General features: G+C 60.0%; 1 protein-coding gene across 1 annotated transcript; it reads right to left on the bottom strand.

The window, feature by feature from the left end:
• Nucleotides 1-8,127: 8,127 nt before the first annotated feature.
• Nucleotides 8,128-10,143, bottom strand: LOC149508479 (uncharacterized). The gene is made up of 2 exons (XM_089757819.1): nt 9,662-10,143; nt 8,128-8,900 (listed from the first exon to the last, which is right to left on the bottom strand). The coding sequence occupies exons 1-2, from the start codon at nt 9,917-9,919 to the stop codon at nt 8,454-8,456; spliced, it is 705 nt and encodes a 234-aa protein (XP_089613945.1). The 5' UTR covers nt 9,920-10,143; the 3' UTR covers nt 8,128-8,453.
• Between the last annotated feature and the right edge of the window lie 2,357 nt (nt 10,144-12,500).

Here is a 12,500-nt window from a genome sequence, read left to right as displayed (position 1 = left end):
CCAGGGAGCCGTTGCCCGATTCAGGGACTTGGTCTGGGGTCTAGGGCAGCATCCGCCGCGTGCACGGGCTGGAGCTCGGCTCCCTTTTTTTGCATGCAAGCCAACCGATCGAGGCCATGGGCGCCTGCCGGTCACCGGAGCAACCAGTCGCCGGACAAAAATCGCCGGAAGGCATGCACGCCCTGTATTTCGTTCGAGGGACGTTGGCCGGGGTGCACGCAATGGGAGGCCCATCGCGCACACCTACTCCCCCCGTGGGGGGGGGAGAGGGGGTGCCGGACCACCACCCCCTAAAGAGCATTAGAGATTTTACAGATATGCTACCAGTAGACGTTAAAATGTCTGAAACGGGGACACTTTTTCCAAACAAGCAAATCCCACACCGAGGGTGCGCAGGTGCCGATGGTGGTCGAGGCATGTGCCCGCAACAAGGGCCAACGTGAGCCGATGGTGGTCGAGGCAACCGCCCGCACCAGCTCGAGGCATGTGCCCACACCAAGGCCCGGCATGTATCGATGGTGTTCGACGTAGGGGCCATCTTCTGCTGATGGTGGTCGAGGCAAGAGCCCGCACCAAGGGCCAGCGTGTGCCCATGGTGCTCGAGGCAACCGTCCGCACCAGGGCCCAGCGTGTGCCGATGGTGGTCGAGGCAACCGCCCGCACCAGGGCCCAGCGTGTGCCGATGGTGCTCGAGGCAACCGCCCGCACCAAGGGCCGGCTTGTGCCGATGGTGTTCGAGGCAACCGCCCGCACCAGGGCCCAGCGTGTGCCGATGGTGGTCGAGGCAACCGCCAGCACCAGGGCCCAGCGTGTGCCGATGGTGGTCGAGGCAACCGCCCGCACCAAGGCCGAGCGTGTGCCGATGGTGGTCGAGGCAAGCGCCCGCACCAGGGCCCAGCGTGTGCCGATGGTGGTCGAGGCAAGCGCCCTCACCAAGGCCGAGCGTGTGCCGGTGGTGGTCGAGGCAACCGCCCGCACCAGGGCCCAGCGTGTGCCGATGGTGGTCGAGGCAAGCGCCCGCACCAAGGCCGAGCGTGTGCCGATGGTGGTCGAGGCAAGCGCCCGCACCAGGGCCCAGCGTGTGCCGATGGTGGTCGAGGCAAGCGCCCTCACCAAGGCCGAGCGTGTGCCGATGGTGGTCGAGGCAACCGCCCGCACCAAGGGCCGGCGTGTGCCGATGGTGTTCGAGGCAACCGCCCGCACCAGGGCCCAGCGTGTGCCGATGGTGGTCGAGCCAGGAGCCCGCACCAAGGGCCGGCTTGTGCCGATGGTGTTCGGGGCAACCGCCCGCACCAGGGCCCTGCGTGTGCCGATGGTGCTGGGGGCAACCGCCCGCACCAGGGCCCAGCGTGTGCCGATGGTGCTGGGGGCAAGCGCCCGCACCAGGGCCCAGCGTGTGCCGATGGTGCTGGGGGTAACCGCCCGGACCAGGGCCCAACGTGTGCCGATGGTGGTCGAGGGAACCGCCCGCACCAGGGCCCAGCGTGTGCCGATGGTGCTGGGGGCAAGCGCCCGCCCCAGGGCCCAGCGTGTGCCGATGGTGCTGGGGGCAAGCGCCCGCCCCAGGGCCCAGCGTGTGCCGATGGTGCTGGGGGCAAGCGCCCGCCCCAGGGCCCAGCGTGTGCCGATGGTTATCGGGGCAACCGGCCGCACCAGGGCCCAGGGTCTGCCGATGGTGCTCGAGGCAACCGCCCGCACCAAGGCTCAGCATGTGCCGATTGTGATCGAGGCAACAACCCACACCAGGGCCCAGCTTGTGCCGATGGCGGTCGAGGCAAGTGCCCGTACCGAAGGGCAGCCTATGCCGATGATGGTCGATGCATGTGCCATCACCATGCGCCATCATGTGCCATTGATGGTCGAGGCCTTGGCCGAAGTTCGATTTTGAGCCACGGTGCCCATGCTTGGCTCCAGCATGTGCTGGTGCCGCATTTTTTTCACTCGGGACAGCATCGCCGGAGCATCGCCGGAGTACCGCCGGAGAACCTGACCGGCGGCATTGGGGTTCCGGCGATTGGGAGGGGGGCCGGGGGGGTGTGCGCACATGATGTGCGATGGGTGCTGGTACTTGGCCTTGTGTTGGCCCCCTATCCCTCATCAAACCTCTGAGAATTCACACCCCCTTAAAGAGCATTTGAGATTTTACAGGTTTGCTACCAGTAGCCGTTAAAGTGTCTGAAATGGGGACACTTTTTTCAAACGGTCACAAAATCTTCTCTACTTCGAGTTTTTAGCTGAATTTTTTTGTGCATGCCAACAAAAATAGAAGGATCATGCCTACAAAATTTGGGGCCAAAAATCCTTATAAAAAAATTTTAAAAAATCCCGAACCGCAAAAAGTTTCGAAAATCATGAAAAATAGAAAACGAGTCATCTTCCAACGAAACTTCACGTGAAGGCTTAGGGGACCATTGTATGAATTTACAAGCCATAAAAATGGCATTGGCACGGCAGAAATTTGAAGATGTGCCTAAACCCACCAGGGCCCAGCGTGTGCCGATGGTGCTCGAGGCAACCGCCCGTACCAGGGCCCAGCGTGTGCCGATGGTGCTCGAGGCAAGCGCCCGTGTCACGGACCTAAGGGGGAGTCCTGAATCCCACATCGAACATAATAGGAGGGTCCCTGGGGTATAAAAGGGTTCACACCATCTCCGCCTTGTGAGGCGCCTTTTGTAGGACAAAACCGTGAGGCCAGGGGGCCAGAGCGGACAATACCTCACAAGGGTGTGAACCGTGGCGGAAGGCTGATCTGGGACGCCGGAAGGGTGAATGCCCGGGTCCCGGAGCCGCGCGGGTTCGGAGCTTGAGTCTCGACCCGTGACAAGTGGTATCAGAGCGAGTTCGATTCTGCGTGTTTGTGTTGTGCAGGTTAGATCGTGATTGAGGAGATGGCATCCCAAAGCGACGTTGCTAGCCAACAACCAGAGGCCCAGGAGCATGGGCGAGGAAGAGGCAAGAAAGCTTGTTCTAGAGATATCTGGTCTACCATGGACGGTAGGCTGGCCAAGGTGGAGGTGACCATAGGCGACATGGGGGAGAAACTGGAGGAAGTAGAAACTCACATTGCATCGCTAGACTCCATGGGGGAGGAGATCCAAAGTGAGCTAGCAGCTGCTCTCAACAATGGCCTGGATGAGATCACCCGAAAGAATGAATCCTTGGAGGCGGAAGTTCTGACTTTGCGAGATGGCATGGAGGCCATGCGCCATGGCATGGAGGCCATGCGCCAGCGGATGGAGGAGCTTACCAGTGAGCTCGTTACTTGCAAGACTGCCATTGGGAATGGCATGTTTGCTGGAGTGTCCAGATCCAGATTGGATGTCCCCAAGCCTAAGGAGTTTAAGGGGACTAGGGCGGCCAAAGAAGTAGACAACTACCTTTGGGGTATGGAGCAGTACTTCCAGGCCATGGGCATGCAAGACGAGGCGATAAAGGTAAGCACCGCTGCTATGTATCTCACTGATGTAGCCTTATTGTGGTGGAGGCGCAGGTGTGATGATGTCAGGCGTGGGAACGCCAAGATTGGAACCTGGGCAGAGTTCCAAAAAGAGTTCAGAGAACAATTTTACCCGGAGTATGCCGATGATGAGGCACGGGCAAAGTTGCGCAGGTTGAGCCAGCAAGGGAACATAAGAGAGTATGTTCAAAAATTCTCTGAACTGATGCTACAGATCTCGGATCTAGGCGAGAAGGACGCATTCTTTGCTTTCATGGATGGGCTGAAGCCGTGGGTGAAGCATGAGCTACAAAGGAGGGGAGTTCATGACTTGGCTAAAGCCATGACCACTGCCGAGGCATTGATAGAGTTCAAGCCTCTGAACAAGTTCGAGTCTACCAAGCCCAAGGGTAAGGGCAGGGACGATAGGGACCGGAAGAAGCAGTCCAATGGGAAGGACCGTGACCGGGAGTCCAAGGATGGAGACCGAGACCGTTCAACCAAGGATGGCGAGAGGAAGCCATCAGCAGGCAAGTGGAAAGCAAAGGGGGACCGAGAGCCACTAGCATGTTACCTATGTGGAGGGAGCCACATAGCACGCAATTGCCCGCAGAAGGGCAAGCTGGCTGCTGTAGACAGGGAGTCTGACGAGGAGCCAGAGTCAGGGGCAGCAAAGCTTGGGTCGTTGGTGCTCAATGCTGTCCAGAGTAAGGGGAGCCGCAAGCCAAAGGGCTTGATGTTTGCGGATTTGATGGTTGCGGGTCAGAAGGTGAGCGCACTGGTGGACACAGGTGCCTCACATCTTTTCATTTCAGGTGATGGAGCCCGGAAGCTCGGACTAAAGGTACAGAAAGGGACTGGTACCATTAAGACGGTGAACTCCAAGGAAGTTCCAGCCATTGGAGTAGCACGGGGAGTGGAGTTGCAGCTTGGAGATTGGAAAGGCAAGGAGACCATTGAGGTAATACCCCTTGACGACTATGAGTTTGTGATTGGGTTGGATTTCCTTGTTCGGATTAACGCCCTCCTTGTGCCTTTTGCCGATTGTGTTTGCATCTTGGATGCACGGTGCCAATGCCTAGTACCATTGAGGAGAGGGTCTGGAGTTGGGTCACGGGTGGTGTCAGCCATCCAATTTGCCAAGGCGGTAAGCAGACAAGAAGACACCTTCTTGGCAGCCCTGAAATATGATGAGCCAAGGGAGAAGGAGACCGAGTCACCCTTGGAGGTGCTAAAGGTGCTGAAGACCTTTAGTGATGTGATGCCCGCAAAGCTGCCTAGCAAGCTACCACCTAAGAGGGAGGTGGACCACAAGATCGAGCTGGTGTCCGAGGCCAAGCCACCAGCCAGAGCCCCTTACCGAATGTCTCCACCAGAGTTGGAGGAGTTGAGGAAGCAGCTCAAGGAGTTAGTTGATGCTGGCTTCATCAGGCCATCGAAAGCACCCTATGGTGCACCGGTTCTATTCCAGCGCAAGCATGATGGGTCGTTGCGGCTGTGCATAGACTACCGGGCTTTGAACAAGCTGACCATCAAGAACAAGTACCCCATCCCACTCATTGCGGACTTGTTCGATCAACTTGGGAGCGCAAGGTGGTTCACCAAGCTGGATTTGAGGTCAGGCTATTATCAAGTCAGGATCGCAGAGGGAGATGAGCAAAAGACAGCATGTGTCACTCGGTATGGTTCGTATGAGTTCTTGGTGATGCCTTTCGGACTCACGAATGCCCCAGCAACATTCTGCACCCTTATGAACAAGGTACTTCAGTCATTCCTTGATCGGTTTGTTGTGGTTTATTTGGATGACATTGTGATCTACAGCCAGACTTTGGGAGAGCATGTAGACCACTTGAGACAGGTGTTCGAGGTGTTGCGGGCGCACAAGCTGTTTGTCAAGAGGGAGAAGTGCTCATTCGCCCAGCAGGAGATCCCATTCCTTGGCCACATAGTGGGAGGTGGCAGGATACGCATGGATGAAGGCAAGATAGATGCCATCCTGGAGTGGCAACCGCCAGCCAAGGTCACTGAGTTGAGATCGTTCCTTGGGCTGGTTAACTACTACAGGCGCTTCATCAAGGGTCACTCAGCAATAGCCACGCCATTGACTGACTTGCTCAAGAAAGGGAGAGCATGGGAGTGGAGCGCAGGGTGCCAGGAAGCCTTTGACAGGTTGAAGCGGGCTGTGACCGAGGAGCCAGTCTTGGCCTTGCCAGACCATGCCAAACCGTATGAGGTGCATACGGATGCATCAGACTTTGCCATAGGGGGCGTGTTGATGCAAGAGGGACGTCCAGTCGCGTTTGAGAGCAGGAAGCTGAACGAGACTGAACGCAAGTACACGGTCCAAGAGAAGGAGATGACTGCAGTGGTGCACTGCTTGCGCACTTGGCGCCATTACCTGTTGGGGTCGAGGTTCGTGGTGAGAACGGACAATGTGGCGACCAGCTACTTCCAGACGCAGAAGAAGCTGTCCCCCAAGCAGGCGAGATGGCAAGATTTTCTTGCAGAATTTGATTTCCAGATGGAGTACAAGCCAGGACGGGCGAACCTAGTGGCAGACGCCCTGAGCAGGAAGGCTAACCTTGCTGCCATTAGCCAACCAGAGGGGTCACTGGTGCCGCGCATCAAGGAGGGACTTGCGCATGATCCTACAGCCAAGGCTCTGATGGAGTACGCCCAGCAAGGTAAGACTAGGCGGTTTTGGTTGCAGGATGGGTTGCTGTACACCAGGGGCAGTAGACTGTTTGTGCCGCAGCACGGGAAGCTCCGCAAGGAAGTTTTGCAAGAGTGTCATGATTCAAGGTGGGCTGGACACCCAGGAGTGAGCCGCACCTTGGCGCTGATCGAGGACCGGTACTACTGGCCGCACATGAGGGACGATGTGGAGGCCTATGTGAAGACTTGTCTTGTGTGCCAACAGGACAAGGTGGAGCTCAAGAAACCAGGGGGTCTCTTGGAGCCATTGCCAGTGCCAGAGCGACCGTGGGAGAGTGTTTCTCTGGACTTTATAGTCGGTCTACCCAAGACAGAGGGGTTTGGAAGCATCATGGTAGTGGTGGACAGGTTTTCCAAATATGGAATCTTCATTCCAGCAACCAAGGAGTGCCCAGCCGAGGAGGCAGCTCGATTGTTCCTGAAGAACATGGTGAAGTACTGGGGAGTGCCGAGGACCATTGTTAGTGATCGGGACGGGCGTTTCACGGGCAGGTTCTGGACTGAGTTGTTCAAGCTGTTGGGGTCAGACTTGAACTTTTCCACCAGCATGCATCCGCAGACCGATGGGCAGACAGAACGTGTGAATGGACTACTGGAGGTCTACCTCAGGCACTATGTGAGTGCCACACAAAGGGACTGGCCAAAGCTACTGGATATTGCGCAGTTTTCCTACAACTTGCAAAGGAGCGAGGCAACGAACCAGAGCCCATTTGAGGTTGTGACAGGGCAACAACCACTAACACCCGGTTCGATTGCTGCAGGTTATACAGGGCCGAATCCAGCAGCATACAAGTTTGCCAAGGCATGGCAGGAGCAAGCTGACTTGGCTAGAGTTTGTCTACACAAGGCGGCCAAGAGGTCGAAGAAGTGGGCAGACCAGAAGAGGCGGGATGTGCAGTTCCAGGTTGGAGACTTGGTGTTGGTGAAGCTGCATCCCATTGTGCGCCACAGGGGGCTGCACAAAGGCCTAGTCCGGAGGTATGAGGGACCTTTTCGAGTAGTCAAGAGAGTAGGCAAGGTTGCCTACAAGCTGGATATGCCACCCAAGCCGAGGGTACACCCGGTGTTCCATGTGAGCATGCTCAAGCCGTTCCATGAGGATGAGGGAGATCCAGGACGGGCAGAGTCAAAGCGTGCACCGTTGGGAGCAAGGGCCTCATATGAGAAGGAGGTCCACAGCATTATGGCTGACCGGGAAGTGAGACGGAAGAACTATCAACCAAGACATGAGTACTTGGTGCGCTGGAAGGGACTTCCAGACAGTGAGGCGAGCTGGGAACCAGCAGAGGACTTATGGCAGTTCGGGGACCAGATCAGGCAGTACCATGCAGAAGACGCAACGAGGGCGTTGCGCAATCAGGTGGGGGAGAATGTCACGCCCTGGGCGGGCGCGCCAGGCACATCAGCCAGACCAGCAGGCGAGCCAGCAGCTAAGGCCCGCAGACCAGGCGTGCTGGCGGGTATCAGTGCGCAAAGCCTATCAAATGAGCTCCAAACGCCCGCCCATCTTGCAGGCCAACTCATGAGACCAAGGCCTGGCATTTGGGCTGCCCGCACCACATCCAGAAGGGCCCGAGGTGCTGGATACGCAAGGGAAGCTTCTGGAACCAGGCAGGATCAGCATCAGCATCCTGGCAGATTTGGTTGACCCTGAAAATCAGGAACCAGCATCTTGATTAAATGTGATCCCATGATTGTAGCCTTTATTTTAGGGATTTGCCATTAAGTTGTAGCTGGAGCCTCAACTATAAATAGAGGGCTGCTCCACCCTCATTTGTATATCATCAAACACTTCTGTTTCAGTGAATACAAGAGCATTTCCAGAATTCTGTTTTCCTGTCCTGTTTCTCTTTAACTTGCGTAATCAGCCCTTCCCTTTGTTCTAGTGCCCGCACGCTTGTGTTTTAGGCTGACTTAGGCATCAAGGACGAGATTCCAAGCCTAAGGCCGCACGGATTCTGAGTCTAAGGTCGGAGCCCGTGACAGTGGGGGCCAGAGCGGACAATACCTCACAAGGGTGTGAACCGTGGCGGAAGGCTGATCTGGGACGCCGGAAGGGTGAATGCCCGGGTCCCGGAGCCGCGCGGGTTCGGAGCTTGAGTCTCGACCCGTGACAAGTGGTATCAGAGCCAGCCCTAAACCGTTCGATCCACGCCGAGCGCCTCGAGGGAGGTAGGCAGGGTGGCCGGCCTCCGTGACGAGGGCGTCACGAGGTTGGGTGCGGGAGAATGTCACGGACCTAAGGGGGAGTCCTGAATCCCACATCGAACATAATAGGAAGGTCCCTGGGGTATAAAAGGGTTCACACCATCTCTGCCTTGTGAGGCGCCTTTTGTAGGACAAAACCGTGAGGCCAAGGGGGCCAGAGCGGACAATACCTCACAAGGGTGTGAACCGTGGCGGAAGGCTGATCTGGGACGCCGGAAGGGTGAATGCCCGGGTCCCGGAGCCGCGCGGGTTCGGAGCTTGAGTCTCGACCCGTGACAAGTGGTATCAGAGCCAGCCCTAAACCGTTCGATTCACGCCGAGCGCCTCGAGGGAGGTAGGCAGGGTGGCCGGCCTCCGTGACGAGGGCGTCACGAGGTTGGGTGCGGGAGAATGTCACGGACCCAAGGGGGAGTCCTGAATCCCACATCGAACATAATAGGAAGGTCACTGGGGTATAAAAGGGTTCACACCATCTCCGCCTTGTGAGGCGCCTTTTGTAGGACAAAACCGTGAGGCCAGGGGGGGCCAGAGCGGACAATACCTCACAAGGGTGTGAACCGTGGCGGAAGGCTGATCTGGGACGCCGGAAGGGTGAATGCCCGGGTCCCGGAGCCGCGCGGGTTCGGAGCTTGAGTCTCGACCCGTGACAAGTGGTATCTTGTCACGGGTCGAGACTCAAGCTCCGAACCCGCGCGGCTCCGGGACCCGGGCATTCACCCTTCCGGCGTCCCAGATCAGCCTTTCGCCACGGTTCACACCTTTGTGAGGTATTGTCCGCTCTGGCCCCCTTGGCCTCACGGTTTTGTCCTACAAAAGGCGCCTCACAAGGCGGAGATGGTGTGAACCCTTTTATACCCCAGGGACCTTCCTATTATGTTCGATGTGGGATTCAGGACTCCCCCTTAGGTCCGTGACATTCTCCCGCACCCAACCTCGTGACGCCCTCGTCACGGAGGCCGGCCACCCTGCCTACCTTCCTCGAGGCGCTCGGCGTGGATCGAACGGTTTAGGGCTGGCTCTGATACCACTTGTCACGGGTCGAGACTCAAGCTCCGAACCCGCGCGGCTCCGGGACCCGGGCATTCACCCTTCCGGCGTCCCAGATCAGCCTTTCGCCACGGTTCACACCTTTGTGAGGTATTGTCCGCTCTGGCCCCCTTGGCCTCACGGTTTTGTCCTACAAAAGGCGCCTCACAAGGCGGAGATGGTGTGAACCCTTTTATACCCCAGGGACCTTCCTATTATGTTCGATGTGGGATTCAGGACTCCCCCTTAGGTCCGTGACATTAGAGCGGACAATACCTCACAAGGGTGTGAACCGTGGCGGTCAGGCTGATCTGGGACGCCGGAAGGGTGCATGCCCGGGTCCCGGAGCCGCGCGGGTTCGGAGCTTGAGTCTCGACCCGTGACAAGTGGTATCAGAGCCAGCCCTAAACCGTTCGATCCACGCCGAGCGCCTCGAGGGAGGTAGGCAGGGTGGCCGGCCTCCGTGACGAGGGCGTCACGAGGTTGGGTGCGGGAGAATGTCACGGACCTAAGGGGGAGTCCTGAATCCCACATCGAACATAATAGGAGGGTCCCTGGGGTATAAAAGGGTTCACACCATCTCCGCCTTGTGAGGCGCCTTTTGTAGGACAAAACCGTGAGGCCAGGGGGCCAGAGCGGACAATACCTCACAAGGGTGTGAACCGTGGCGGAAGGCTGATCTGGGACGCCGGAAGGGTGAATGCCCGGGTCCCGGAGCCGCGCGGGTTCGGAGCTTGAGTCTCGACCCGTGACACCCGCACCAGGGCCCAGCGTGTGCCGACGGTGGTCGAGGCAACCGCCCGCACCAGGGCCGATAGTGTGCCAATGGTGCTCGAGGCAACCTGTCGCACCAGGGCCCAGCGTGTGCCGATGGTGATCGAGGCAACCTGCCGCACCAGGGCCCAGCGTGTGCCGATGCTGGTCGAGGCAAGCGCCCGCACCAGCGCCCAGCGTGTGCCGATGGCGCTCGAGGCAACCGACCGCACCAGGGCCCAGCGTGTGCCGATGGTGCTCGAGGCAACCTGCCGCACCAGGGCCCAGCGTGTGCCGATGGCGCTCGAGGCAAGCTCCCGCACCAGGGCCCAGCGTGTGCCGATGGTGCTCGAGGCAACCTGCCGCACCAGGGCCCAGCGTGTGCGGATGGTGCTCGAGGCAAGCGCCCGCACCAGGGCCCAGCGTGTGCCGATGGTGGTCGAGGCAACCGCCCGCACCAGGGCCCAGCGTGTGCCGATGGTGGTCGAGGCAACCTGCCGCACCAGGGCCCAGCGTGTGCCGATGGTGCTCGAGGCAACCGACCGCACCAGGGCCGAGCGTGTGCCGATGGTGGTCGAGGCAAGCGCCCGCACCAGGGCCCAGCGTGTGCCGATGGTGGTCGAGGCAACCTGCCGCACCAGGGCCCAGCGTGTGCCGATGGTGCTCGAGGCAACCGACCGCACCAGGGCGAGCGTGTGCCGATGGTGCTCGAGGCAAGCGCCCGCACCAGGGCCCAGCGTGTGCCGATGGTGGTCGAGGCAACCTGCCGCACCAGGGCGAGCGTGTGCCGATGGTGGTCGAGGCAAGCGCCCGCACCGGGGCCCAGCGTGTGCCGATGGTGGTCGAGGCAACCGCCCGCACCGGGGCCCAGCGTGTGCCGATGGTGGTCGAGGCAACCGCCCGCACCGGGGCCCAGCGTGTGCCGATGGTGGTCGAGGCAACCTGCCGCACCAGGGCCCAGCGTGTGCCGATGGTGCTCGAGGCAACCGACCGCACCAGGGCGGAGCGTGTGCCGATGGTGGTCGAGGCAACCGCCCGCACCAGGGCCCAGCGTGTGCCGATGGTGGTCGAGGCTGCCGATGGTGGTCGAGGCAACCTGCCGCACCAGGGCCCAGCGTGTGCCGATGGTGGTCGAGGCAACCGACCGCACCAGGGCCGAGCGTGTGCCGATGGTGCTCGAGGCAAGCTGCCGCACCAGGGCCCAGCGTGTGCCGATGGTGGTCGAGGCAACCGCCCGCACCAGGGCCCAGCGTGTGCCGATGGTGCTCGAGGCAACCTGCCGCACCAGGGCGGAGCGTGTGCCGATGGTGGTCGAGGCAAGCGCCCGCACCAGGGCCCAGCGTGTGCCGATGGTGGTCGAGGCAACCGACCGCACCAGGGCCCAGCGTGTGCCGATGGTGCTCGAGGCAACCTGCCGCACCAGGGCCCAGCGTGTGCCGATGGTGGTCGAGGCAAGCGCCCGCACCAGGGCCCAGCGTGTGCCGATGGTGGTCGAGGCAAGCGCCCGCACCAGGGCCCAGCGTGTGCCGATGGTGCTCGAGGCAACCGACCGCACCAGGGCCGAGCGTGTGCCGATGGTGGTCGAGGCAAGCGCCCGTACCAGGGCCCAGCGTGTGCCGATGGTGATCGAGGCAAGCGCCCGCACCAGGGCCCAGCGTGTGCCGATGGCAGTGCCCAGCGTGTGCCGATGGTGGTCGAGGCAAGCGCCCGCACCAGGGCCCAGCTTTTGCCGATGGTGATCGAGGCAACCGGCCGCTCGAGGGCGCAGCGTGTGCCGATGGTTATCGGGGCAACCGGCCGCACCAGGGCCCAGGGTCTGCCGATGGTGCTCGAGGCAACCGCCCGCACCAAGGCTCAGCATGTGCCGCTGGTGATCGAGGCAACAACCCACACCAGGGCCCAGCTTGTGCCGATGGCGGTCGAGGCAAGTGCCCGTACCGAAGGGCAGCCTATGCCGATGATGGTCGATGCATGTGCCATCACCATGCGTCATCATGTGCCATTGATGGTCGAGGCCTTGGCCGAAGTTCGATTTTGAGCCACGGTGCCCATGCTTGGCTCCAGCATGTGCTGGTGCCGCATTTTTTTCACTCGGGACAGCATCGCCGGAGCATCGCCGGAGTACCGCCGGAGAACCTGACCGGCGGCATTGGGGTTCCGGCGATTGGGAGGGGGGCCGGGGGGGTGTGCGCACATGACGTGCGATGGGTGCTGGTACTTGGCCCTTGTGTTGGCCCCCTATCCCTCATCAAACCTCTGAGAACTCACACCCCCTTAAAGAGCGTTTGAGATTTTACAGGTTTGCTGCCAGTAGCCGTTAAAGTGTCTGAAATGGGGACACTTTTTTCAAACGGTCACGAAA

The sequence above is a fragment of the Durio zibethinus genome, unplaced genomic scaffold (genome assembly GCF_047325235.1).
Source record: "Durio zibethinus cultivar Kanyao isolate XHJ-2024 unplaced genomic scaffold, ASM4732523v1 HiC_scaffold_328, whole genome shotgun sequence".
In the NCBI taxonomy this organism is placed as follows: Eukaryota; Viridiplantae; Streptophyta; class Magnoliopsida; order Malvales; family Malvaceae; genus Durio; species Durio zibethinus.
Note: the sequence above shows the minus strand (reverse complement) of the source record. Positions and strands in the feature narration are given on the sequence as shown.

Coding starts and splice junctions, on each gene's coding strand:
- LOC149508479 (XM_089757819.1), bottom strand. CDS start 9,919: ATGTGGGATTCAGGACTCCCCCTTAGGTCCGTGACATTCTCCCGCACC. Junction 8,901..9,661: donor ACGGTTCACACCCTTGTGAG/GTATTGTCCGCT, acceptor CACCCTTGTGAG/GTATTGTCCGCTCTGGCCCC.